Source organism: Oncorhynchus mykiss, chromosome 17 (assembly GCF_013265735.2).
Source record: "Oncorhynchus mykiss isolate Arlee chromosome 17, USDA_OmykA_1.1, whole genome shotgun sequence".
In the NCBI taxonomy this organism is placed as follows: Eukaryota; Metazoa; Chordata; class Actinopteri; order Salmoniformes; family Salmonidae; genus Oncorhynchus; species Oncorhynchus mykiss.
Window position 1 is genome coordinate 83,810,344 of NC_048581.1, and position 27,482 is coordinate 83,837,825.

The window sequence follows — 27,482 nt, forward strand, 5'->3', positions numbered from 1 at the left end:
CAAACAGATCTGGGACCAGGCTAGACACAATGCCCCTGTTCCCCAGAGAGAAAGCCTTATTGGTGGGCTTACAGGCATTGGCGTACCTTGTCTCCCGAGGGCCTCGCCTCATGCCGGCTCAGGTTTCTTTTGTCCATCTGTGCATCAGGACAACAAAACAAATAGCATGTCATTCAAGAGCTGATTATTTTAGTCAGTAAATACGTGGAAGGAAACAGTGCTTGTGAATATTTCGGAAACACAAATTTAAAAAATATATACAATGAAATAAAACAGGCTACTCTTGTATAATGACTTCGTATATCTCACGTGTAAAATGTAATATAAAGTGAGCCCTCATGCCGTTCGTTCATATACCCGCAGGTGGCGCTAAAACCCTTCGCATAAAACCCAATGCATCGATTGCCTGATTCCGCAGCGTCAGCGGTGGTGTTGGGGGGAGCGAGGCAATCCGTGCGTCGAAAACGTCAGTGAAGCAGCATGGCGGAGATGTGTTTGGAGTGTCTGTGCTCTGAGTGTGTGGGGAAAAAACACTCTCAGCCGATTTAACAAGAAAGATCAGTGTCTATTGCATTTTTTTTGGTCAAATAAGTGTTTATCTAAGATGGAGAGCCACAGTGGTGGCAGCGTCCCTGCATCGAAATACAGCTCAGTGAAATATTACATCCCACCCGAGACTTACGTTACACCAAGTCAAGATGGCGAGCATTCTGGTACCGAGCAAGCTGTTGGTACCGAGACTAGACCGAGAACTGGAGTGTCTTCTACGCAATATATTCCAAAGGCGGGGGACCGCTTGAACTTTCAAATACCGAGAAAGAACAAAGAAAAGAGAGGTAGCTACTTTCTCAATAGCTAAATTCGCCGTATATGCTAGCTAGCTGATGTTTTCCCACATTTAAATAATGCTAACGTTACTGCATGCTAGCTGGTAGCTAAGCTAGCTAGCTAGTTGTAAACAAACTGTATTCCATCTGTCTGATCATTGAATTTGACACCGTTCAGCAAATAACTAGAGGGTAACGCTAGCTTGTTAACTTAGCATGTTCTTCGCTAAGGTCACCTGCTTTTATTGCACCTGAAATTGACACAGTTTACCCGGTCAGGTAGCTACTTTGGCTAGGTAGCCATTGGAGTGTAGAGTGGTGGTGGGCACTACATGAGAGTTGTGTTAGTTAGAGGTCTTGTGTGAAATGTGCATGCTGTTAGCCTACATCTTACACACCGTTTCAGCAGGTAACGTTAGCACGCTAGTAGTCTTTGTTTGGACACACCCACGGTCCCTGGTTGTCGTTACATACCCTTCCAAACAGAAATGACTTTGGATCCTAAATACAGGGAACAAGTCCGAGACAACCAGTTCTACAGGACACAATTTAGAGGTAGCGGTGCCATTTCTCGAGACCCAATTAGTCAGTATGTCGTAGTGTTTTGTATGTTATTGATAGAAAAAAAATTGTTGGACCAGAATAATATAGATTTGATTTGTTACTCTGAAAAGTGTACTCTGGGTGTGTTTTTATTGCTGGGCAATTTTTAGCCCTTGATAATCTTTGTTCCGTTACACTCGGAAGATTATTCAGACCCCTTGACTTTATCCACATTTGTTACGTTACTGTTTTTATTATAAAATTAATTAAAATATTTGTTTTCCTCAATCTACACACAATACCCCATAATGACAAAGCTAAAACAGATTTAGAACATTTTGCAAATCTATAAAAAAAACAACAGAAATACCTTATTTACATAAGTTTTCAGACCCTTTGCTATGAAACTTGAAATTGAGCTCGGGTGCATCCTGTTTCCATTGATCATCCTTGAGATGATTGGAGTCCACCTGTGGTAAATTATATTGATTGGACATGATTTGGTAATGCACACACCTGTCTATATAAGGTCCAACAGTTGAAAGTACATTTCAGAGCAAAAACCAAGCCATGAGGTCAAAGGAATTGTCCGTAGAGCTCCGAGACAGGATTGTGTCAAGGGACAGCTCTGGGGAAGGGTACCAAAAAATGTCTGCAGCATTGAAGGTCCCCACGAACACAGTGGCCTCCATCATTCTTAAATCGAAGACGTTTGAAATCACCAAGACTCTTCCTAGTGCTAGCCGCCCGCCCAAACTGAGCAATCAGGGGAGAAAGGGCTTTATCAGGGAGGTGGCCAAGAACCCAATGGTCACTCTGACAGAGCTCCGGAGTTCCTCTGTGGAGATGGGAGAACATTCCAGAAGGACAACCATCTCTGCAGCACTCCACCAATCAGGCCTGTATGGTAAAGTGGCCAGACAGAAGCCACTCCTCAGTAATTTATTTATTTATTTTATTTTACCTTTATTTAACCAGGTAGGCAAGTTGAGAACAAGTTCTCATTTACAATTGCGACCTGGCCAAGATAAAGCAAAGCAGTTCGACAGAGTTACACATGGAGTAAAACAAACATACAGTCAATAATACAGTATAAACAAGTCTATATACAATGTGAGCAAATGAGGTGAGAAGGGAGGTAAAGGCAAAAAAGGCCATGGTGGCAAGGTAAATACAATATAGCAAGTAAAACACTGGAATGGTAGTTTTGCAATGGAAGAATGTGCAAAGTAGAAATAAAAATAATGGGGTGCAAAGGAGCAAAATAAATAAATACATTAAATACAGTTGGGAAAGAGGTAGTTGTTTGGGCTAAATTATAGGTGGGCTATGTACAGGTGCAGTAATCTGTGATCTGCTCTGACAGTTGGTGCTTAAAGCTAGTGAGGGAGATAAGTGTTTCCAGTTTCAGAGATTTTTGTAGTTCGTTCCAGTCATTGGCAGCAGAGAACTGGAAGGAGAGGCGGCCAAAGAAAGAATTGGTTTTGGGGGTGACTAGAGAGATATACCTGCTGGAGCGTGTGCTACAGGTGGGAGATGCTATGGTGACCAGCGAGCTGAGATAAGGGGGGACTTTACCTAGCAGGGTCTTGTAGATGACATGGAGCCAGTGGGTTTGGCGACGAGTATGAAGCGAGGGCCAGCCAACGAGAGCGTACAGGTCGCAATGGTGGGTAGTATATGGGGCTTTGGTGACAAAACGGATTGCACTGTGATAGACTGCATCCATTTGTTGAGTAGGGTATTGGAGGCTATTTTGTAAATGACATCGCCAAAGTCGAGGATTGGTAGGATGGTCAGTTTTACAAGGGTATGTTTGGCAGCATGAGTGAAGGATGCTTTGTTGCGAAATAGGAAGCCAATTCTAGATTTAACTTTGGATTGGAGATGTTTGATATGGGTCTGGAAGGAGAGTTTACAGTCTAACCAGACACCTAAGTATTTGTAGTTGTCCACGTATTCTAAGTCAGAGCCGTCCAGAGTAGTGATGTTGGACAGGCGGGTAGGTGCAGGTAGCGATCAGTTGAAGAGCATGCATTTAGTTTTACTTGTATTTAAGAGCAATTGGAGGCCACGGAAGGAGAGTTGTATGGCATTGAAGCTTGCCTGGAGGGTTGTTAACACAGTGTCCAAAGAAGGGCCGGAAGTATACAGAATGGTGTCGTCTGCGTAGAGGTGGATCAGAGACTCACCAGCAGCAAGAGCGACCTCATTGATGTATACAGAGAAGAGAGTCGGTCCAAGAATTGAACCCTGTGGCACCCCCATAGAGACTGCCAGAGGTCCGGACAACAGACCCTCCGATTTGACACACTGAACTCTATCAGAGAAGTAGTTGGTGAACCAGGCAAAGCAATCATTTGAGAAACCAAGGCTGTCGAGTCTGCCGACGAGGATGTGGTGATTGACAGAGTCGAAAGCCTTGGCCAGATCAATGAATACGGCTGCACAGTAATGTTTCTTATCGATGGCGGTTAAGATATTGTTTAGGACCTTGAGCGTGGCTGAGGTGCACCCATGACCAGCTCTGAAACCAGATTGCATAGCAGAGAAGGTATGGTGAGATTCTAAATGGTCGGTAATCTGTTTGTTGACTTGGCTTTCGAAGACCTTAGAAAGGCATGGTAGGATAGATATAGGTCTGTAGCAGTTTGGGTCAAGAGTGTCCCCCCCTTTGAAGAGGGGGATGACCGCAGCTGCTTTCCAATCTTTGGGAATCTCAGACGACACGAAAGAGAGGTTGAACAGGCTAGTAATAGGGGTGGCAACAATTTCGGCAGATCATTTTAGAAAGAAAGGGTCCAGATTGTCTAGCCCGGCATATTTGTAGGGGTCCAGATTTTGCAGCTCTTTCAGAACATCAGCTGAATGGATTTGGGAGAAGGAGAAATGGGGAAGGCTTGGGTGAGTTGCTGTTGGGGGTGCAGTGCTGTTGACAGGGGTAGGAGTAGCCAGGTGGAAAGCATGGCCAGCCGTAGAAAAATGCTTATTGAAATTCTCAATTATGGTGGATTTATCAGTGGTGACAGTGTTTCCTATCTTCAGTGCAGTGGGCAGCTGGGAGGAGGTGTTCTTATTCTCCATGGACTTTACAGTGTCCCAGAACTTTTTTGAGTTAGTGTTGCAGGAAGCAAATTTCTGCTTGAAAAAGCTAGCCTTGGCTTTTCTAACTGCCTGTGTATAATGGTTTCTAGCTTCCCTGAACAGCTGCATATCACGGGGGCTGTTCGATGCTAATGCAGAACACCATAGGATGTTTTTGTGTTGGTTAAGGGCAGTCAGGTCTGGGGAGAACCAAGGGCTATAACTGTTCCTGGTTCTAAATTGTTATGTTTATTTAAGATGGTTAGGAAGGCATTTAAAAAAAATATCCAGGCATCCTCTACTGACGGGATGAGATCAATATCCTTCCAGGATACCCCGGCCAGGTCGATTAGAAAGGCCTGCTCACTGAAGTGTTTCAGGGAGCGTTTATATGAGAGCCCGCTTAGTTTGCCAAAAGGCACCTAAAGGACTCAGACCATGAGAAACAAGATTCTCTGGTCTGATGAAATCAAGAGAAGCCAGGTTTCCTCCAGCATCATGTCTGTAGGAAACCTGGCACCATCCCTACGGTGAAGTATGGTGGTGGCAGCATCTTGCTGTGGGGATATGTTTCAGCGGCAGGGCCTGGGAGACTAGTCGGGATCGAGGGAACGGTGAACAGAGCAAAGTTGAATGAGGAATAAGGCTGTAAAGTAACAAAATGTAGAAAAAGTCTATGGCTCGTTATACTTTCCAAATGCATTATAAGTCATTGGATGAAGACAGACAGAAAACAGAGGGAACGCGTGCTAATTAGCCAATCGTGCTCCGAACACCTGTGTGTGTATTGGAAGAAGGAAGTCGGGAACGTGTTGTAACTGAAAAATACTGTCCGCTGCAACTGTATTAAAGCAGGTTGAAACAGCCTACAGTAAGTGTATATTTTGCATTTGTGAAATTATTTTGTGATTTGAAAGTGAAGGCTTTATCATTCTATGAACTATCACAATTTCAAATAAAATGTTATTAGTCACATGCACCGAATACAACAGGTGTAGACCTAACAGTGAAATGCTTACTTATGAGCCCCTAACCGACAGTGCAGTTTCAAATAATATGAATCAGAATAAGAGATACAAGTAATTAAAGGGTAGAGTTCATTAAAGTTACTATGCGTAGATAATAACAGAGTGGCAGTGGTGTGGAGAGGATGTGAATAGTCTGGGTAGCCATTTGACTAGATGTTTAGGAGTCTTATGGCTTGGGGGGGTAGAAGCTGTTTAGAAGCCTCTTGGATTTGGCGCTCCGGTACCGCTTGCCGTGTGGTAGCAGAGAGAACAGTCTCTATGACAAGGGTGGCTGGAGTCTTTGACAATTTTCAGCGCCTTCCTCTGACACTGCCTGGTATAGAGGTCCTGAATGGCAGGAAGCTTGGCCCCAGGATGTACTGGGCCGCTCGCACTACCCTCTGTAGTGCCTTGCGGTGGGAGGCAGAGCAGTTGCCACACCAGGCAGTGATGCAACCATGGTGCAGCTATAGAACCTTTTGAGGATGTGAGGACCCAGGCCAAATCTTTTCAGTCCCTGAGCGGGAATAGGTTTTGTTGTGCTCTCTTCACTACTGTCTTGGTGTGTTTGGACCATGTTAGTTTGTTGGTAGTATGGACACCAAGGAACTTGAAGGTCTCAACCTGCTGCACTGCAGCCCCGTCGATGAGAATGGGGGTGTGCTCGGTCCTCTTTCCTGTAGTCCACAATCATAGTCCTGGCACCACACAGCCAGGTCTCTGACCTCCCAATAGGCTGTCTTGTTGTTGTCGGTGATCAGGCCTACCACTGTTGTCATCAGCAAATGTGATGATGGTGTTGGAGTTGTGCCTGGCCGTGCAGTCATGAGGGAACAGGGAGTACAGAAGGGGGCTGAGCACGCACCCCTGAGGGGCCCCTGTGTTGAGGATCAGCGTGGCGGATGTGTTGTTACCTACCCTTACCACGTGGGGGCGGCTCGTTAGGAAGTCCAGGATCCAGTTGCAGAGGGAGGTGTTTAGTCTCAGGGTCCTTAGCTTATTGATGAGCTTTGAGGGCACTATGCTGTTGAACGCTGAACTGTAGTCAATGAACAGCATTTTCACGTAGGTGTTCCTTTTGTCCAGGTGGGAAAAGGCAGTGTGGAGTGCAATAGAGATTGCGTCATCTGTGGATCTATTGGGGCGGTATGCAAATTGTAGTGGGTCTAGGGGTTTCTGGGATGATAGTGTTGAACAGCTGCACTGTTCTTCCAAGTAAACATAGAGTTGTATGGTTTGTTTCACTTTGCAATCATTGGTTTTTGTTTGGCCATCTTTAAATGAAAAATCTGAGTCTCCGTGTCACGCTATTAGCCGCCTGCACACATTTGTTGATATTACTTGTTAATTAGTGAATTATTTGCAAAGTTAAACCACATTTTTGGTCAGCAAACAGGCTTCGTACAGTCATGATATTCCTGGAAAAATCATGGTGTGTGCATTCAGCTGCTTGTGTGCAAACGTGAGTGGGCCAGAGGAGGGAGAGAGATTAGATAGGGCTACTAACTAGATAGCCAATTCAACACATATTGTGTATGCTGGATTGCAGGGGCGCAACTTTGGTTTTAGAAGTGGGAGGGACGTAACAATTTTTTAAAATCCAGTCGGGTAAACACTCAACAGTCTACCCAACCTCTCGGAGGCGTCCGCAGGGTCCTGAAGCACACCGTTGCCTTGTTTTGTATCATATTCCAATGCTAAAACTGGGGGATGACAAAAATGCTAATGTCCCCAGTGAAAGTTGCACCCCTGCCGGCTAGTTCTCGGTAGTTAACTATTTAGCCATTATCATGTATTAATATAATTGTCATGTCTGATTTTCTAAACTTTCCATCGGCGTAACCGCAAATGGTGACACGCAACTGATGAAAAAACGCTGCTTTCCAGAGCCCAATATTGGGAGCTGAGAAATTACTGACACTGTTGAATAGAGGGGAATCCCCTCTATTCAACATTGGTCATGTCATTCTGACAACTTTAAAATACATTCCTAGAACAGCCTAATTTAAAAATATCTCCCGTCCTTGTCGAAAGGACAAGTGGCAAAAAAAATGTTTTTCCAACCCCTGTGTATGTACAGTGGGGCAAAAAAGTATTTAGTCAGCCACCAATTGTGCAAGTTCTCCCACTTAAAAAGATGAGAGGCCTGCAATGTTAGGTACACTTCAACTATGACAGACAAAACGAGAAAGAAATATCCTGAAAATCACATTGTAGGATTTTTTTATGAATTTATTTGAAAATTATGGTGGAAAATAAGTTTTTGGTCAATAACAAAAGTTTATCTCAATACATTTATATACCCTTTGTTGGCAATGACAAACGTTTTCTGTAAGTCTTCACAAGGTTTTCACACACTGTTGCTGGTATTTTGGCCCACTCCTCCATGCAGATCTCCTCTAGAGCAGTGATGTTTTGGGGCTGTTGCTGGGCAACACGGACTTTCAACTCCCTCCAAAGATTTTCTACGGGGTTGAGATCTGGAGACTAGCTAGGCCACTCCAGGACCTTGAAATGCTTCTTACGAAGCCACTCCTTCGTTGCCTGGGCGGTGTGTTTGGAATCATTGTCATGCTGAAAGAACCAGCCACGTTTCATCTTCAATGCCCTTGCTGATGGAAGGAGGTTTTCACTCAAAATCTCACGATACATGGCCCCATTCATTCTTTCCTTTACACGGATCAGTCGTCCTGGTCCCTTCGCAGAAAAACAGCCCCAAAGCATTATGTTTCCACCCCCATGCTTCACAGTAGGTATGGTGTTCTTTGGATGCAACTCAGCATTCTTTGTCCTCCAAACACGACGAGTTGAGTTTTTACCAAAAAGTTATATTTTGGTTTCATCTGACCATATGACATTCTCCCAATCTTCTTCTGGATCATCCAAATGCTGTCTAGCATACTTCAGACGGGCCTGGACATGTACTGGCTTAAGCTGGGGGACACGTCTGGCACTGCAGGATTTGAGTCCCTGGCGGCGTAGTGTGTTGCTGATGGTAGGCTTTGTTACTTTGGTCCCAGCTCTCTGCAGGTCATTCACTAAGTCCCCCCTTGTGGTTCTGGGATTTTTGCCCACCGTTTTTGTGATAATTTTGACCCCACGGGGTGAGATCTTGCGTGGAGCCCCAGATCGAGGGAGATTATCAGTGGTCTTGTATGTCTTCCATTTCCTAATTGCTCCCACAGTTGATTTCTTCAAACCAAGCTGCTTACCTATTGCAGATTCAGTCTTCCCAGCCTGGTGCAGGTCTACAATTTTGTTTCTGGTGTCCTTTGACAGCTCTTTGGTCTTGGCCATAGTGGAGTTTGGAGTGTGACTGTTTGAGGTTATGGACAGGTGTCTTTTATACTGATAAGTTCAAACAGGTGCCATTAATACAGGTAACGAGTGGAGGACAGAGGAGCCAGAAGTTACAGGTCTGTGAGAGCCAGAAATCTTGCTTGTTTGTAGGTGACCAAATACTTATTTTCCACCATAATTTGCAAATAAATTCATAAAAAATCCTACAATGTGATTTTCTGGATGTTTTTCTTCTCATTTTGTCTGTCATAGTTGATGATGAAAATGACAGGCCTCTCATCTTTTTAAGTGGGAGAACTTGCACAATTGGTAGCTGACTAAATACTTTTTTGCCCCACTGTATGTGTGGGACACTATTTAGTGCTTGATTCTAGATGTCTGAATTATTTAGTGCTTGATTCTAGATTTCTGAATTATTTAGTGCTTGATTCTAGATTTCTTAATTATTTAGTGCTTGATTCTAGATTTCTGCATTATTTTGTCACGGGACAAATACATTGTGATTGGGATAGACAGACTGTTGAACTGACCAACCTGATTGTCTCTTGTCTCTAACAGCCTTGTTTCAGTATGTGTCGTCAGAGTCCCGGGAGTTTGAAGACATCTTGACCATCCTGTCATCCAACTACAGAGAAGCCAGCTCCAACGGGATGTTCATGTACACCAAGCCAAGACTGGTCCACAGTGAGCTGCTGGAGAAGGACGTAAGCAATGCTTTAGGCCGGCTGACGTCACCCAGAAATGCCATTTAATCTGCAGCGCAGATATTTTTTTCACATTTTTTTTAATCATTGTTTGATTGACAGTTTGTAGAGAAAAGGAGAGAGCTGAAGCAGGATGGGAGGACGGAGAAGGAACTGGAGGAGACCCATTGTTTCCTGATGGCTGACACCACCAAGGTAAGAACCTATGGCATTTACACATTTCTATGTATGATTTAGTATACATAATATGTCTAATAATACTGTTATACCCCTGGTTATAGCTGCCATGGATCTGTGAGAAGGGCCTGCTTGTGGGGCACAGCTGGATCACAGCTCTGGGGAACCCCTCCAAGGGTAAGGTCGTTGTCCCTCCACTTTTGGACTATTTAAACCTGACGAAGTGTTGGAACATGTAGTTATTGAAGTTTTGTGTTATACAGATATTTCTAAACTGAAGTGAGGCTAATTGTAGAACATTTTACATTTTTTGGGGATAGTAAAACCAAAGATTTTTATAACTAAGAGACCATCTTCTCCCACTGCCGGCCAATGGGCTTCCTCTCACCTTTCACATTTATACATCCAGTGAAATATGTCTCATTGTTCCATCTGTGGTAAAACGGTTATAAGGAGGATTAAGACTAAATTGTTTCTGTTGTGTCTTTCAGGTGTTTATCTGTCTAAAAACTCAGACCTACTGCAGATCAATCCTTTTAACCCTGGAGTCATGGGAGAGATCATCATATTCAAGGTCATCAAGGTAACAAAAACTACCATTGGTTGTTTTTCTCAAAAGTTCTCGTCCTTACGTGGTCAGGGAAAATTCAAGGTAATTTTGAACATATAAATGAACGTTCTCTCTCTCTCACACACACACACACACACACACACACACACACACACACACACACACACACACACACACACACACACACACACACACACACACACACACACACAGGGTAAAGTGAAGAGCATCTATGAGAACATGTCAAAGAACCTTCTGGACCCCACGCCCAAGTTTGACAGCCATTTCTCCAAGAACGCCAGCAAAGTGACATCTCTCACCTCCTATAGAGCGTACGAGCTTACTCAGGTAAATACTGGTACTAACAACATTGTGTTTAGAGGACGGGGCTCAGTAGATGTGTTACACCGATTACTTACTGATACTGTTTGTTTGGAAAACAGAAACATCTGTCAAATCAAACTGAATATGCAAGTGCGGCATTAAAGTTTCCTGTGTTTAAGTCGTCATACTGGAAGTCCCATTCTGTCCTGTTTGTCTACTCTTTCCCCCCCACAGCAATACTTCTATGAGTATGACTTTGATGAGCTGAAGTCTCGGCCGAGACACGTGTGTCCCTATGCAGTGGTCTCTTTCCAGTTCAAAGGCAAAGATGCTCCTCTTCAAGCCAAGCCCATAGCTCCCCTGAGGTACTCCAGCACAGATAGAACAATGAGACAGATATTTCACTAGATGTATGAATGTGAAGCATCCGCTTGGCGTTTCCACTCACTACCAAATATGGTCGTGAGAGGAAGCGCAGTGGGAGGAGATGGATTTTGGCCGACGTTCTGAAAATGTTCTCATCGATGAAACATTTGATCTCCAACTCTGTTATGAACAGAGTGGATTCAGTTTTGTAGACTTTACCCTTTGCCAAAGTTTTTTAAAAATAGCGTTATTTACAAGGAGTTTAAAGGCAAATTGAGTTATTGCAAACGCGCACTTCAGAGTAGGCGTTCCCTAACGTAAATATGTAGCTGCATGCTAGAATGGGCCAATAGGATCTCACTAGCTCGTACCAGGCTCTGCCCACCTCCTTGCTTGTTCTGCCCACTATGACTCATGTGTTCCCGTTGGAAATGACAGGCTGTGGCCTAATACAGGTGTATATGTGACAATGTTAGGTAAATTGTTGTTTTCTTTCGCTATCAGGTCAAACAGCCAAACGTCTGAAGGAAGTACAGGTAATCCATATCTTTTCAGATTAATTAAAGAACAACTCAAAAAATACAGAGGGTTGTTTAAGTTGTAGTCACTGAGCAGTGCTCTTATCCAGAGCGACTTAATTGAGTCAGTCCAGTCATTGTGTGTGTTATTTGTTGGTGGCTGTATGACTGTCATGTCTCTTTGTCTACAGGCAGGAGTAAATACACAGTGTGGAGTGGAGAGCTGGTGAATGAGGGTAGAGCAGTGTCCCAGGTCTCTTTCTGCTCCTTCTCACCCCCCTTCCTGCCTTTCAAACTGTGAGTCATGTGACCTCCTTTTTACAAATCAGTGTCAACTTGATAATGAAGTCATTATCTATTTTAAATGTTTGTTTTTCAGCCGCATTACATCTACAGATGGCCACGTGAAGAGGATTGAATGTTAGTAAATGAACCTGTGTCTTTGTGTGTCTGTTTCTAGGCCTGAGAAGCTGGAGCTGGGTCTGGTGATGCGTATAGACCAGGTGAATCAGATGATACCCTCGGCTTTGTTCTCCTGGAACCTGTACGCAGGCAGCCACGAAGGTACACATTACACACACACACACACACACACACACACACACACGCTGGTTTTAAGCAGGTGCTGGAGGTCAAGTAATATGCACGCTGCCGTTCAAAAGTTTAGGGTCACTTAGAAATGTCCTTGTTTTTGACAACCGTTGTGCTGATTTAAAGAAGCAGTAAAACTGGCCTTCTTTAGACTAGTTGAGTATCTGGAGCATTTGTGCATTTGATTACAGGCTCAAAATGGCCAGAAACAAAAGAACTTTCTTCTGAAACTCGTCAGTCTATTCTTGATCTGAGAAATGAAGGCTATTCCATGCGAGGAATTGCCAAGAAACTGAAGATCTCGTACAACACTGTCTACTCCTCCCTTCACAGAACAGCGCAAACTGTTTCTAACCAGAATAGAAAGAGGAGTGGGAGGCTCTGGTGCACAACTGAGCAAGAGGACAAGTACATTAGTGTCTAGTTTGAGAAACAGGCGCCTCAAAGTCCTCAACTACAGCTTCATTAAATAGTACCCGCAAAACACCAGTCTCAACGTCAACAGTGAAGAGGCGGCTCTGGGATGCTGGCCTTCTAGGCAGAGTTGAAAAGAAAAAGCCTTATCTCAGACTGGCCAATAAAAGAAAAAGAACACAGACACTGGACAGAGAAAGATCGGGAAAAACCTCTAAGTTTGAGGAGTTCGGATCACAAGAAGAACATTTGTGAGACGCAGAAAAAATGAAAAGATGCTGGAGGAGTGCTTGACGCCATCTGTTAAGCATGGTGGAGGCAATGTGATGGTCTGGGAGTGCTTTGGTGATAAGTGGGAGATTTGGACAGGGTAAAAGGAACTTGAAGAAGGAAGGCACTTTGCAACGCCATGCCATACCCTGTGGACGGCGCTTAATTGGAGCCAATTTCCTCCTACAATAGGACAATGACCCAAAGCACAGCTCCAAACTATGCACAAACTATTTAGGGAAGAAGCAGTCAGCTGGTATTCTGTTTATAATGGAGTGGAGAGCACAGTCACAGGATCTCAACGCTATTGTGGGAGCAGCTTGACCGTATGGTTTGTGACCATCAGACCAATCCAACTTGTGGGAGGTGCTTCAGGAAGCATGGGGTGAAATCTCTTCAGATTACCTCAACAAATTGACAACTAGAATGCCAAAGGTCTGCTAGGCTGTAGTTGCTGCAAATGGTGGATTCTTTGACGAAAGCAAAGTTTGAAAGACACTTATTTAAATAAAAAATCATTTATTTATAACTTTGTCAATGTCTTGACTATATTTCCTATTCATTTTGCAACTCATTTCGTGGAAAACAGGGACATTTCTAAGTGACCCCAAACTTCTGACCAGTAGTGTACATTATGTTTAGTGACAAGTTAGTGCAAACTGATCTATGCTTCCATGTTTTATTTATTTATTTTTCCTTTTATTGTTAAGAACAAATTGTTATTTTCAATGATGGCCTAGTAACAGTGGGTTAACTGCCTTGTTCAGGGGCAGAACGACTGATTTGTACCTTGTTACCAATATAGCAGAGTATTCAAGACGCATGAAAATTCCATTGTGAAATATAAACCGCACAATTAGAAAGACTCTGGGATTCGATCTTGCAACCTTTCGGTTACTTGTCCAACGCTCTAACCACTAGGCTACCTGCCGCCCCATGTTGTACAACATCGGTACCGGCTGTCTTTCTAATTGTGCGTTTTAGATTTCACAATGGAATTTATGTGTCTTGAATACCCAGCTGTTCCTGCCATAACCAACCAGCAATTTTGAAGAAGACCCACTACTATTCACAGGGCTTCTAATGTCTTTTCTGTAATGTCTGTGTTGGTATTGTAGTGTTGAAGAATGGAACCTACTGCAGTCTGCTGGAGGTAGTGGACAAGAGCAAGTCAGGTGACTGTCTGGCAGCACTGCTACAAGGCCTGGAGACACAGAGACTGGTAGGTCCAGCACCTCCTCCTGGAGAGCCACTGGGATTGCAGGCTTTTGCTCCCGGGCTGTTCTAACACCTGTTCCATGTGCAGGTGCTTGTCCACGCGTTGGCTGACAAAGGATTCCTCTTCCTCCTGTCTTCAGTTCAGATGGCTGCTCCAACTGGTAGGTCAAGAGTATAAAGTCTTATGTGCTAAAACTGTGAAGAATGTAATTGCTCTAGTAATGATTGTGTTTTTCCAGAAAGAAGAGATGGGTGGAAAAGAGGCCTTCAAGCACTCTTTGTTTTTCAAGAGTCGAGGGATGTGGCAAAATACAGTACAAATTGTCCAGCTACCCAGGAGCCTTTGCAGTCGTCATTTTCCCATGACACTGTGATGCCCCAGCTTAAAAGCTTTGTCCCGGCTCTGCATCATGCCCTGGTCAAGGTGCGCTGCAACCCGCCTGCTGACCTCTCGGCCGGGGTCGAGCACCAGGCCAGGGACTACCTAAGTGGACTTCACGATGGAAAGGTATAAATGTGTGACATGATAATGATATGCTATTATAAACCAGGTAGTTTGCGTCCTGGATGCTGATTGGCTGAAACCCGTGGTATTTTGAACATTATAAACTGGGTGGTTCGAGCGCTGAATGCTGATTGGCTGACAGCTATGGTATAGCAGACCGCATACCACGGGTATGACAAAACATGTATTTTTACTGCTCTAATTACATTGGTAACCAGTTTATAACAGCAATAAGGCACCTCGGGGGTTTGTGGTATATGGTCAATATACCACGGCTAAGGGTGGGATCCAGGAACATGGTATATTGGCCATATACCACACATGTGCCGAATACAGTGAAATGCTTACTTACAAGCCCTTAACCAACAATGCAGTTAAGAAAATACCAACACACAAAAAGTAAGAAAAACCAATAATTAAAGAGCAGCAGTAAATAACAATAGCAAGGATATATACAGGGGGTACCGGTACAGAGTCAATGTACAGGGGGCACCGGCGTTGAGGTAATTATGTACATGTAGGTAGAGTTATTAGAGGCTGAACAGGAGGCTGAACAGTTTCTACACCAGCCTGTGATGCAACCAGTCAGGATGCTCTCAATGGTGCAGCTGTAAAACATTTGAAGGATCTGAGGACCCATGCCAAATCTTTTCAGTCTCCTGAGGGGGAATAGGTTTTGTTGTGCCCTCTTCACGACTGTCTTGGTGTGCTTGGACCATGTTAGTTTGTTGGGGATGTTGACGCCAAGGATCTTGAAGCTCTCAACCTGCTCCACTACAGCTCCGTTGATGAGAATGGGGGTGCTTGGTCCTCCGTTTCCTGTAGTCCACAATCATCTCCTTTGTCTCGATCACGTTGAGGGAGAGGTTGTTGTCCTTGCACCACGCGGTCAGGTCTCTGGGTCCTTAGCTTAGTGATTAGCTTTGAGGGCACTATGGTGTTGAGCGCTGAGCTGTAGTCAATGAATAGCATTCTCACATAGGTGTTCCTTTTGTCCAGGTGTGAAAGGGCAGTGTGGAGTGCCATAGACGTGAGTAGACGTGAGTGCTACGGGTCGGTAGTCATTTAGGCAGGTTACCTTAGTGTTCTTGGGCACAGGGACTATTGTAGGCACAGGGACTATGGTGGTCTGCTTGTAACGTTGGTATTACAGACTCTGACAGTGAGAGGATGAAAATGTCAGTGAAGACACTTGCCAGTTGGTCAGCGCATGCTTGGAGTACACGTACTGGAAATCCGTCTGACCTGTTTAAAGGTCTTACTCACATCGGAAGCAGAGAGCGTGATCACACAGTCGTCCGGAACAGCTGGTGCTCTCATGCATGTTTCAGTGTTACTTGCCTCGAAGCAAGCATATAAGTTATTTAGCTCGTCTGGTAGGCTCATGTCACTGGGCAGCTCTCGGCTGTGCTTCCTTTTGTAGTTCCACATCCTACGAGCGTCGGAGCTGGTGTAGTACGATGTGATCTTATTCCTGTATTGACGCTTCGCCTGTTTGATGGTTCGTCGGAAGGCTCCTTGAAAGCGGCATCTCTACCCATTAACTCAGTGCGGATGTTGCCTGAGTGGCTTCTGGTTGGGGGATGTATGTACAGTCACTGTACAGACGACGTCATCGATGCACTTATTGATTAAGCCAGTGACTGATGTGGTGTACTCCTCAAAGCCTTCGGAGGAATCCCAGAACATATTCCAGTCTGTGCTAGAAAAACAGTCTTGTAGCTTAGCAACTGCTTCATTTGACCACTGTTTATTTAATAGACCGATTCACTGGTGCTTCCTTAAATATATTTGTTTTGACTAGATTTCTGTCTGGAGTCAAAGTTTTCCCCATATCGTCCAAAGACAGCCATAAGGTGCATGTTATTGATGATCTATTGGGTCTGTTATACTGTCAACCTTTCTGTATGACCTGGAGCTAGTGATTTTCCATGCAAGCAGATGGTAAAGTACTGCATCATCTCTCCTCTCTAGCTCCGCCACGTTCCCATGACTGAGTACGACACCAAGCTGGATGACCGAGGGAAGCTGTTCCCGGCTCCAAAACACCACAAGCTCAACATGGAGGGCTACCTGCGCTCCTACGTCTACAGCCCTAACCTCTACACCATGCCCGTGGTCCGAGCTAAGGAGATGATGGAGAGTTACTGTGTCGTGCCTGATGACATCAGCCCTGTGACTGATTGTGAGGGTGGTAGTAGGGCCAGCGGGGACAAGCCAGTGGTAGGGTCAAAGGTCAAGCCTAATGGTCCCACTGCTGCCCAGCCTCCGGCGGTCCAGGTTAACCTCTCTCCGTTTCAGTCTCGCACTGACTCCAACCCTCAGAAGGTGAAGGAGCTGATCAACTTGATACTGAAGTGTCGGAAGAATGCAGAGGGGGATGTGAGGAAGAGGGGAGAGGCGCAGGGAGGAGCGAAGGAGGGGGCAGGCCTGTTGGACCCCCGTGGGCTGAAGAGGAAGCTGGAGAGGGAGACTGCAGAGAGGACTCTGAAGTACCTGAAAAAGGCCTCACAGGAGAGGGGTGGAGTGGACAGCAGACCAGGTATGGTAGGCCTTACTGAGGGGTGGTGCCTTGGAATTGTTTCAATACTGTGGCACTGTCTTTGGGATAACATGGGTCCCAGAGTTTTCCCTTGACAGGTCATAATTAAATCATAAGTTGAAGTTGATATCCAACTTCTCGTCGATCTAGGCTCTCAGGTGGACAACTTCCTGACTCCTACCAAAACTGATACATTACATCTTGAGTTGATCCCAATCTATCTTCTGTTCTCTCACTTCCTCCCTCTAGCTGAAGGGGGCCAGAACCCGTCCTGTCTGTCCTCTCTGATGCTCCACAGTGTGGGTCTGAAAGACGTGGACCTGAGGAGAGACGGATCAGAGGCTGCAGTCAAGTTACTGAAAATGTTAACCAGCCTGAAGAATGCTGCAGGGCAACAGCCACAGAGTTCTGAGGGCAGAGGAGGAGGGTCAAGAGAGGGGGCGGAGCAAACGGAAGCTCTGCTGTTTGATAGGATGATCAAGCTGGGTCTGCCGCCCAATCAGGACATTGACCTGAGGAAACGACCTTCTGGGGGCCTGCAGGACAAGGCTGACTACTTGGAGGTACTGAACTCATCTGGCATTAGCATCACTTCAAAGAGGATATGCTTCCAATTACTTAACTACTTAGGAGCTATCGGTATGAATTCAATTACTGTAAATCCAAGTGCAATATGGGTGTGTCCTATGTGTACATGACATTGTATTATCATGCGTCTCTCTGTAGGAGCAGGCAGCAGGCAGTATGAGCAGTCTGGAAGGCTTCAGCCCCAGTTCCAATGGTGAAACGCCCAGGAGATCGCACTCGCACTGTCAGGGGGAGGAGCAGATTCCATGGGTCCTCATCCCCATTACAGGTAAGGATGGACTATCATGTTCCCTCTGTATCGCCTGACGGGGGGGGTGAGCATTACTCCAGAGTCTTGCAATGTGCAGCCCTTCCCCAGGCCCCTCTACATCCAAGCCTGTCACGTGTGGAGATACAACAATTGAGGCTGTTCTGAGGGCAAAAGGGGGTGCAACTCAATATTAGGAAGGTGTTCCTAATGTTTTGTACACGCAGCGTATGCTATGTAGAACAGAATTGGTGTTTCTCTCGGGCATGTACAGTATGGGATCATGGCAGCTCTATATAGGCAAGCCTCAGACCAGCTCTGCTTCGAGATACCAGGTTCACGTGACATCACTTACAAAAGGTCGACCTCTTCGGAGGAAAGGGAGGTCCGGTGATTGCCCTCGACCGCTTCCTCTTTTGCCACATGCTCGATGACCTTCCCAACCAATCTGGGCATCGGCTCAACCTTTGTCTGCGTTTATTGCAGCCTATCAAATGGCCTATAATAGCGACAGATTTTAGATTTTGTTTGATTGAAAATAAGTGTTAAGCTCATTAGGCCTATATTACAAATAGTATGTTGCCAAATGTGATTGTCATATAGGCTACACCACTGACATTATTATAGCAACAAACTACAGAGTAGGCTGCCATAAAATTATACGAAGTCAGTCAAAATACTATTTTGGGATATTTTGAATTCAAACTCCATAAGACTCTGGCGTTAGCTATCTATAGATACAGAAAGTAAATTCAAACTCAAAGGTTTTGTTGGATTTTTTTCTCTCAAATAAAGTCAGTATTAGATCCTTTTTCTGAGCACTCAAGTGAAGATCGGAGGTCTAGGCTATATCTAGATGGGCCGCCTGATGGGCCGCTGGTGCAGTTACTCTTCCATAGGCTACCTGTGAGGAGCAGTAGCTAGCAGTGAATCTGACTATCCTACTTTCCCTGCACCATCACTCACGTACCACAATAAGGAAATTCCAGGAAGACTTAAGATGGGGGGGGGCATTTATTTTGTATATGTATAAAGAAATACTTGTTTACATTTCTGTGAGGAGAAGCTGATATGTGACACTATTATGATATTTACTAATACATTTTCCTCCTGTGTAGGGCTGAAGTGGAAGAGGTACTGCCAGAGAGAGAAGGACAACCCTCAGGACCCGCGCTTCGTACCCCAGGTCCCCATGGCAACCAGCATCTACCCCCGCTGTGTTCCGGAGCGAAGGGAAAGAAACGTCACCCCTACCCTAGAGGAGCCCCCAGAGCCTAGCCCCAGTCCTCCCCTAGAGGAGCACCCAGAGCCTAGCCCCAGTCCTCCCCTAGAGGAGCCCCCAGAGCCCAGTCCCTGTCCCAGTCCCTACCCCAGTCCCTACCCCAGTCCCTACCCCAGTCCCTGCTCCAGTCCCTACCCCAGTCCCATAGAGGATGATGAGCAATTAGCTGAAACCCCCTGTGACCCCACAGAAATAACCAACAACGAAAAGACAACCACAGACGAGACAAACCAGAGCCTCCTTCTGGTCCCTGTTACTCCAGTGAGCACCAGCCTCCCAGAGAAAAGCAGCAGCCCCTCCCCTGAGCCAGGGCCAGCTGAAGAACCAACCCATACTAACCCCATAGAGGCTGGTCAGGAACAAGCTGAAGAACCAACCCATACTAGCCCCATAGAGGCTAGTCAGGAACAAGCTGAAGAACCAACCCATACTAACCCCATAGAGGCTGGTCAGGAACAAGCTGAAGAACCAACCCATACTAACCCCATAGAGGCTAGTCAGGAACAAGCTGAAGAACCAACCCATACTAGCCCCATAGAGGCTAGTCAGGAACAAGCTGAAGAACCAACCCATACTAGCCCCATAGAGGCTGGTCAGGAACAAGCTGAAGGCAGTACAGGAAAATATATACTAACTGTTGTGGCAGCTGAAGACCCAAACACAATAGAGGTTGAACAGGAGGAGGAGGTTAAAGAGGTAGAGGAACAGGTGATGGAGGAGGAAGATGTGATAGAAGTGGTAGATGAGGAACCGGTGACGGAGGAAGTGGAGGAGGGAGATGAGAAGGAGGAGGAAGACCTGATGGAAGTGCTAGATGGGGTGGAAGAGCAGCTGGAGGAAGGGGAATTAGTGGAGGAAGAGAACGAACATGTGGAGACAGAGTTGAAACAGACAGGGCAGGTGTCACCCAGACCACCCTCCTCCATTCCTCCCATCCAGAATCCTCCTCCCATTCAAAATCCTCCTGTCCAGAGACCCGTTCTGACCAGAGTGGAAAGTATCCTGGACCAGCAGTTCAGTGACTTCTCCACAGAGATGCAGATCCTCCTGCTCAGAGAGAGTGTCCACTACAGCTCATCGCTCCTCCATACCCAGAATGCTTCACAGCAGCTCCCGGTGCATCCGCTCCTGCACTTCTCGGAGTACGTCTCCTTCTACAACTCGTCCCCTCCCATGCAGGCCTACGTCACCTCGCTCCGAGACCGCATGGGCACCATCATAAACGTACAGGACCAATGGATTCCCAGCACGTTAGCCACCCACCCTGCCCTGGTCTCATCTATCACTAACCGCCACCATGCTAACCACTCTCCTCCAACCACTACATACTGGAACCATTCTTTCTGTGGCCCTGTGTCTCAGTCTGTCCCCAGCCACCGCCTCTCTCCTGCTCCTGGCCTTAGCCTTGCTGTGTCTCAGTCTGTCCCCAGCCACCGCCTCTCTCCTGCCCCTACTCCTGGCCTTGCTGTGTCTAAGTCTGTCCCCAGCCACCACCTCTCTCCTGCCCCTACTCCTGGCCTTGCTGTGTCACAGTCTGTCCCCAGCCAGCGCCTCTCTCCTGCCCCTACTCCTGGCCTTGCTGTGTCACAGTCTGTCCCCAGCCAGCGCCTCTCTCCTGCCCCTGCTCCTGGCCTTGCTGTGTCTCAGTCTGTCCCCAGCCACCGCATCTCTCCTGCCCCTGCTCCTGGCCTTGCTGTGTCTCAGTCTGTCCCCAGCCACCGCCTCTCTCCTGGTCCTGGTCTTAGCCTTGCTGTGTCTCAGTCTGTCCCAAGTCGTCACTCTCCTGGCCTGTTTGCCCCTGGTCCTGATAGCTCAAACTCTTACAGTTCTCTACCTGTGTCTCATTTTAATAATAATAGCACAATGATTCCCTCTTCATCGTTTCCCGGCACGGCCTATTCTCCTACTCTCTACCACAACCCACCACAGACACAGATGGGACTACCGCAACTCAGCTCCAGTCTAGCCCCCCTGTCCCTCCAACCACTGGACAGTCAATGGACAACTTCAACACAGAACCCTGACTCAGGCGGGAGACTGGGAACCTGCAAGCCAAGTGATATGTCAAAAGCAAATAATTGGACAACAACAACACAGAACACCGACTTGGATGTCCGAGGGCTACGAGCAGAGTTCACGCCGCAAACAAGTGCCATGTTTGAAGCAAAAGACGATGTCGTAATGGTGGATCAGCCGGTTTCAGCAGCCACCGTGGCGGCCCCACCTCCTCCTCGCACTCAGATGATTGGCAGTTTGTCAGGGGCGGTCGGGCCAGTGGTAGAGCCTGCCCCAGGGCCAGGTCCCGCCTCCCCTTCAGCCATCAGTAGTCTGATCAGCCAGCTGAAGCCTGAGTTGTTCAGTAACCTGGTGGAGATTATAAAGGATGTCCAGAAGAACTCTGTCCAGTTCTACATCCACACACAGGAGAGGGAGGTCTCCCACCACATCAAGGTTATTGTAAAGCAACTGATCATGTAAAAAGAGCTTTAGAAATACATTTTAATGATTGAATGGTGTCTGGGGTGAGCTTTATAAATACACATTTAACCATGGAGAGAGCGCTTGGTGTGTATGTATTGTAGTAGTGTCAATGTGTGAAACTGACCTTGTTTCTCTCTCTCATCCCACTAGGAGTACCTCCAGAGGTTGGGTAACGTAGAACGCAGTCCTGTGAGTTTCCTGGAGAGAGAGAACCGGATGGACAAACTAATGGTTCTCATCCAGAACAAGGACATTGCAGCGCACATTCACAAGGTACACTACAGTAATATTAAATATATCATGATATTTCTATGAAATATATCCGTAATATACATCACACAACATTGTGCCTTTCTGAACGTGGACCTGGTAACTAACATGCTTGGCATCTTTAGTGTAATGAAAGTTGACCTACTGTTCTGCCATTGCCAGGTCATATCATCAGTAACGGCAGGTCGTAACATCAGGTCGTAACATCAGTAACGGCAGGTCGTAACATCAGTCAGGTCGTAACATTAGTAACGGCAGGTCGTAACATCAGTAACGGCAGGTCATAACATCAGTAACGGCAGGTCATAACATCAGGTCGTAACATCAGTAACGGCAGGTCGTAACATCAGTCAGGTCGTAACATTAGTAACGGCAGGTCATAACATCAGGTCGTAACATCAGTAACGGCAGGTCGTAACATCAGTCAGGTCGTAACATTAGTAACGGCAGGTCGTAACATCAGTAACGGCAGGTCATAACATCAGGTCGTAACATCAGTCAGGTCGTAACATTAGTAACGGCAGGTCGTCACATTAGTAACGGCAGGTCGTAACATTAGTAACGGCAGGTCGTAACATTAGTAACGGCAGGTCGTAACATTAGTAACGGCAGGTCGTAACATCAGGCAGGTCGTAACATCAGTCAGGTCGTAACATTAGTAACGGCAGGTCGTCACATTAGTAACGGCAGGTCGTAACATTAGTAACGGCAGGTCGTCACATTAGTAACGGCAGGTCGTAACATTAGTAACGGCAGGTCGTAACATTAGTAACGGCAGGTCGTCACATTAGTAACGGCAGGTCGTCACATTAGTAACGGCAGGTCGTAACATTAGTAACGGCAGGTCGTAACATTAGTAACGGCAGGTCGTAACATTAGTAACGGCAGGTCGTAACATTAGTAACGGCAGGTCGTAACATTAGTAACGGCAGGTCGTAACATTAGTAACGGCAGGTCGTAACATCAGGCAGGTCGTAACATCAGTAACGGCTCTAAGGTGTTCCTAATAAAGTGTCAAGGCCGTTCCGCTCTAATAAGGTGGTGTTGTGTTAATCATGTTGGTCAGATCCCGGCGCTGGTGCGGTTGAAGAGGCAGCCGTCGGTGATCTTCGCTGGAGTAGACAGTCTGGAAGATGTGAAGAACCACACCTACAACGAGCTGTTTGTCTCTGGGGGATTCGTTGTCTCAGACGAGTTTGTCCTCAACCCTGACTACATCACTCACGGTGAGTCTTGAGTTTTAGTGGGACAGCTGTTGGGACAACAGCGGCTCAACAGCAGCATAATAACATGAAGAAAACCACAAAGGTTAAGGAGAGTCAGAAAACAGCAGGCTTGCACTAATGCTTTTGGGTAGACATTGAGCACAACGTGTGTCTGGGACTGGTGCATGGCCCCAACCGCCTGTTGTTTTATTGTTGACCAGCAGGGGGGGTTTTACATTGTGTAACTGAGTGACATGTTGTTGTAGAGCGTCTGCGGGTGATTCTGATGTTCCTGGACCAACAGAACTCAGCAGAGAGCGTGTGGAGGTGGCGGGTCCACTGGAAGACCCAGAAGAAACTCAAGGAACAGTCCAGGTACTGATGCTTTTCAAAATGGTCAACGTTCAATAGCTCCAGCATAAAATCATTTATATTATGAACAAACTGGAAGGTCTTTGTTGCGTTGGTGATACTAGTATGTGCAAAAACTCCAAACTAAGATTGAACTACATTTGACGTTAGTCATTAAGCAGAGGACTTATCCAGAATGACTGGGGCAATCTGCAGTTACGGCATACATTTTTGGACTTCTAAATGAATTATATCTACCCGTTGATTCTTGGAAGAATATAACTTAAATGTCGTATGAGCTTAGTTCAACTGACGTACCCCCGTCAGAACCTAAAATATACGTTTGATTTTACTTCAATTTTTGTAAACAAAATAAATGCAAACTGGGTAGCCTCAGCCTGGTTAAAACAACCATGTTGAGGTCTGAACATCCATGAATTTGAGTGATAACGTTTCTCCAGGCCCATCCCTCGGCTTTTTCCCTAAACAGTGGCGGGGGGACACTTTGTTTCAACTGCTGATTGGCCTTAAATGCAATAAGTAGAAATTCTGTTCAAAGTGGCAGGGAAAAATTGGGATTTGTTTTTTAACTTCTCAGGTTTTATTAAACTCATTCTCCTCATCTCTGTCCCCATCAGGTTTAAAAGTGAAGCCAGGAAGATCTTGAACCTGCTGACCACGTACCAGAAGAAAAACATTGTGGAGTTCCTGCCATACCATGAGTGTGACGCTCCATCTCGCCCCGCCCCCGACCTGGACTGTCTCCTCAAGCTGCAGGCACAGCACATTCAGCAACGACACATCATCTTCCTCACGGGTAACACACACAACCTAGACTTTGATCAAGCTGCAGGCACAGCACATTCAGCAACGACACATCATCTTCCTCACGGGTAACACACACAACCTAGACTTTGATCAAGCTGCAGGCACAGTACATTCAGCAACGACACATCATCTTCCTCACGGGTAACACACACAACCTAGACTTTGATCAAGCTGCAGGCACAGTACATTCAGCAACGACACATCATCTTCCTCACGGGTAACACACACAACCTAGACTTTGATCAAGCTGCAGGCACAGTACATTCAGCAACGACACATCATCTTCCTCACGGGTAACACACACAACCTAGACTTTGATCAAGCTGCAGGCACAGTACATTCAGCAACGACACATCATCTTCCTCACGGGTAACACACACAACCTAGACTTTGATCAAGCTGCCGGCACAGTACATTCAGCAACGACACATCATCTTCCTCACGGGTAACACACACAACCTAGACTTTGATCAAGCTGCAGGCACAGCACATTCAGCAACGACACATCATCTTCCTCACGGGTAACACACACAACCTAGACTTTGATCAAGCTGCAGGCACAGCACATTCAGCAACGACACATCATCTTCCTCACGGGTAACACACACGCTAAACTAGCGCTTCTCTTTGTTTTGCTGTTCCAGAGAGCCACTTCGAGATGTTCCCCCACTACTCCAGTACTGGCATCGTCATCGCCAACATCAACGACATCATGCACAACTTCGGTGGCCTGGTTGGTTTCCATGACATCAGAGACAAGCGGTCTACCTCAGTAGACCTCATAGCTGCAGCTACTACAGGTAGTTAATATGGGTCATATTTAGGAACAGGAGTTTTTCCACTGACCATAGTCTGTAACTAGTGCCCAGAATTTGTTCTGGTCAGGTGACATGGTCAGGCAATGCTATTGGCCAATAGGATATCACAGGATCATATTGTTTGAGGGTAACGAGGCATTTAAACAGGATCTCTAGAGCACAGAACAATTCTGCCCTTCCCAATGTTTATTCCAATTGACCCATAACACTGTTAACCTTTTGTATTTTCCATCCACAGTCCGAGAGGAAAAGCATGTTCTGGAGGAACCGATCCTTCTGGACTCCCCCTCCTCCCCAGATCGCCTGGTGGACCGCCTGTCCACTCCGCTGAATGAGGACGACTTCCATCCATCCCTCCCCGACCAGCTTGTTCCTGACGCGGGGACACCCATGGAGCTCAACTTCCAGGCCCTGAAGGAGGCCATCTCTCAGTTCAAGGCTGATAAGGCTGCTCGCTCACAGATGGCACCTCCAGAGGTGGATGGGGAGAGACCAGAGTCCCCACCAGGACCAAGGATTCCTGGCCTGGGTACAGACTCACCAGGGTGTCTAGGGGACTCTGGAGTTGGTTTCCTCACCCCTGGTCTCCTCACTCCTAGTTTCACCCCTTCCCCTGTCTCTCTCCTTGGTCCTGTCCCTCTCCGCTCCAGCCAGTCCCCTGCTGGGATCCAGAAGGAAGTGGGACTGACCCCCACATGGCAGGCTAAAGAAGCTACCCTCTCCTCACTCCACTCTAAGCTCGGTCTGAGTGTAACAGCTGGTGCCGAGGTTACCAGTGACATGTCTTTGTGTGGCTCCCAGGGCAGACTGAACGCTTTCAGCAGCCACCGGGATCCTTTAGCTGGCATTGTCACTGAGGGCCATGGGGAGTCGGGGGCCACACCCAGCAACACTAACGACCCCCCAGGCCCTGAGCCTCCAAGGTCCCATGGGGAGAACACTAAACTCAGCCTCCAGGGGGGAGGAGGAATGACTGACAAAGCCCCTAGCAGCCCCCTCCCTGGTCCTCCAGGTCCCAGGGCAGCAGCCCCCCGGCCAGTTGGTGGTGGGGATTACATAGCGGCAGCGACAGACAGACTGGCACAGGCAGCCAGACAGCAGCAGAGAAACGGCTTGTTACCCATGCCTAATACACTGTTCCTTAACAGTAACCTCAATCTGCACAACCATGGCATGAGCATATTCCAAAGGCCCATGTTGAATAGGCTGGAAGGACCTGCAGGACGGGGGGGTATTAGACCATTGATGCCTAATGCCATTGGCTGGGCTAGGATGGGCCAGGCAGGGGGGTCAGAGTCCTGTCTATGGGGCCTTCAGCAGCAGAACATGGGGCTGGGGCGCCACACATTCCCTCCACGACTGATGGGGAACCCTCATCACCCCTGGGGTAGTAACCAGACTGCTAACCAGGGGCGTGGGAATGGCCCTTGGAAGCGGTGACGAACGGCCGAGTGAACAAGAGTTGTGTTCCGCAGGTATCAACCTGAAAACACTGAGGATATACCGGGACGTCCATTTTTGTTTTCTGTTGTGCCCCAATGGATAGAGAGCAACTAGCACGACTACCTACTTGACCGATAGTCAAATCTGTTCTACACATTGCATTTCTTACTGAACCCTCCTGTCCCAAACAGGCCCCACTAGTGTATCTTAATTAATGATCCTAAAGAAGCGCTTTACTTGACAGGAAATAACTTTTTTTCCCTTCCAGATGGTGCTGCCTGCTGATGATACTACTCACTAACCTGTCAGATCTTGTCAAACCAAACAATTATATTTGTATTTTCTAGGAAAACTTTTTGTTATTACTTGTTTGTTTAGGGGCTGTATTCAATCAGATCCCCTTTAGCCGACATCTGCGTAGCGGTTGTTTCGGCGGTAGAACAGCAGAGCTGTCAAATCCACTAGCAGCTCCTGGCATTATACCCAGTGGACATTGTCTGAACGGTGTTGCATTAAGAGAAATCCCATTATAAGTTTGAACAGTGGAATGTGAGATGTAGTCTACACCTCCATTAGGAGATAGAAACCCTCAATATTAAGTTTCAGGATTGTTCAATTAGAGCGTGATTATTTCTATATAGCCCACACTTCCTCATTCTGAACATCTAATGGGAGAGGGCCGGGTGTGGCTGAGTGACAATTATCGCAAGAGCAGCTGCTCACCGATTTGATGCCTCAGTTCGACCTTCAACACCACTAAACCATCCACTATGCTACGCTTGATCTGATTGAATCTAGGCCTAAGTTAATATCCTTGTACCTTTTTTGGTTTTGTAAAGAAGTATACTGTAGCCATTTGGCCTTGTACAGAAAACCAGTGGTTTTTATCTTAATGTTATTTTTTACAACTTTGTTTGTATTAAAACATGCTTGTCAAAACTATGGCTTTGTTTTGTCAAACTATTTCTACTAGGACTGACTTAATCCAGACATTAACACATTGACCTT

The 27,482-nt window shown here is 46.4% G+C and overlaps 1 protein-coding gene across 2 annotated transcripts; it reads left to right on the plus strand.

Moving 5' to 3' along the window:
• Positions 1 to 414: 414 nt before the first annotated feature.
• On the plus strand, positions 415 to 27,412 carry LOC110494743. 2 transcript variants are annotated; one of them, XM_036950792.1, is made up of 24 exons: positions 415 to 836; positions 9,320 to 9,465; positions 9,568 to 9,660; positions 9,747 to 9,819; positions 10,134 to 10,225; positions 10,427 to 10,561; positions 10,772 to 10,902; positions 11,408 to 11,439; positions 11,613 to 11,718; positions 11,882 to 11,985; positions 13,815 to 13,918; positions 14,003 to 14,075; positions 14,154 to 14,422; positions 16,394 to 16,961; positions 17,211 to 17,524; positions 17,688 to 17,817; positions 18,915 to 19,618; positions 19,667 to 21,529; positions 21,710 to 21,832; positions 22,896 to 23,055; positions 23,301 to 23,409; positions 24,024 to 24,202; positions 24,858 to 25,013; positions 25,270 to 27,412. In XM_036950792.1, exons 1-24 carry the CDS (start codon positions 605 to 607, stop codon positions 26,469 to 26,471), a joined length of 7,098 nt encoding a protein of 2,365 aa, XP_036806687.1. In that variant the 5' UTR covers positions 415 to 604; the 3' UTR covers positions 26,472 to 27,412. The 2 variants fall into 2 exon arrangements, with proteins under 2 accessions (XP_036806687.1, XP_036806686.1); XM_036950791.1 differs by having other exon boundaries at positions 416 to 836; positions 18,915 to 21,529.
• Positions 27,413 to 27,482: the final 70 nt, after the last annotated feature.

Bases quoted from the DNA above. Each gene is read 5' to 3' on its own strand.
- LOC110494743 (XM_036950791.1), top strand. From the start codon at position 605: ATGGAGAGCCACAGTGGTGGCAGCGTCCCTGCATCGAAATACAGCTCA. The intron at 10,226-10,426 runs GTAACAAAAACT...ACACACACACAG, and splicing joins TCATATTCAAGGTCATCAAG to GGTAAAGTGAAGAGCATCTA. The intron at 10,562-10,771 runs GTAAATACTGGT...TCCCCCCCACAG, and splicing joins GAGCGTACGAGCTTACTCAG to CAATACTTCTATGAGTATGA.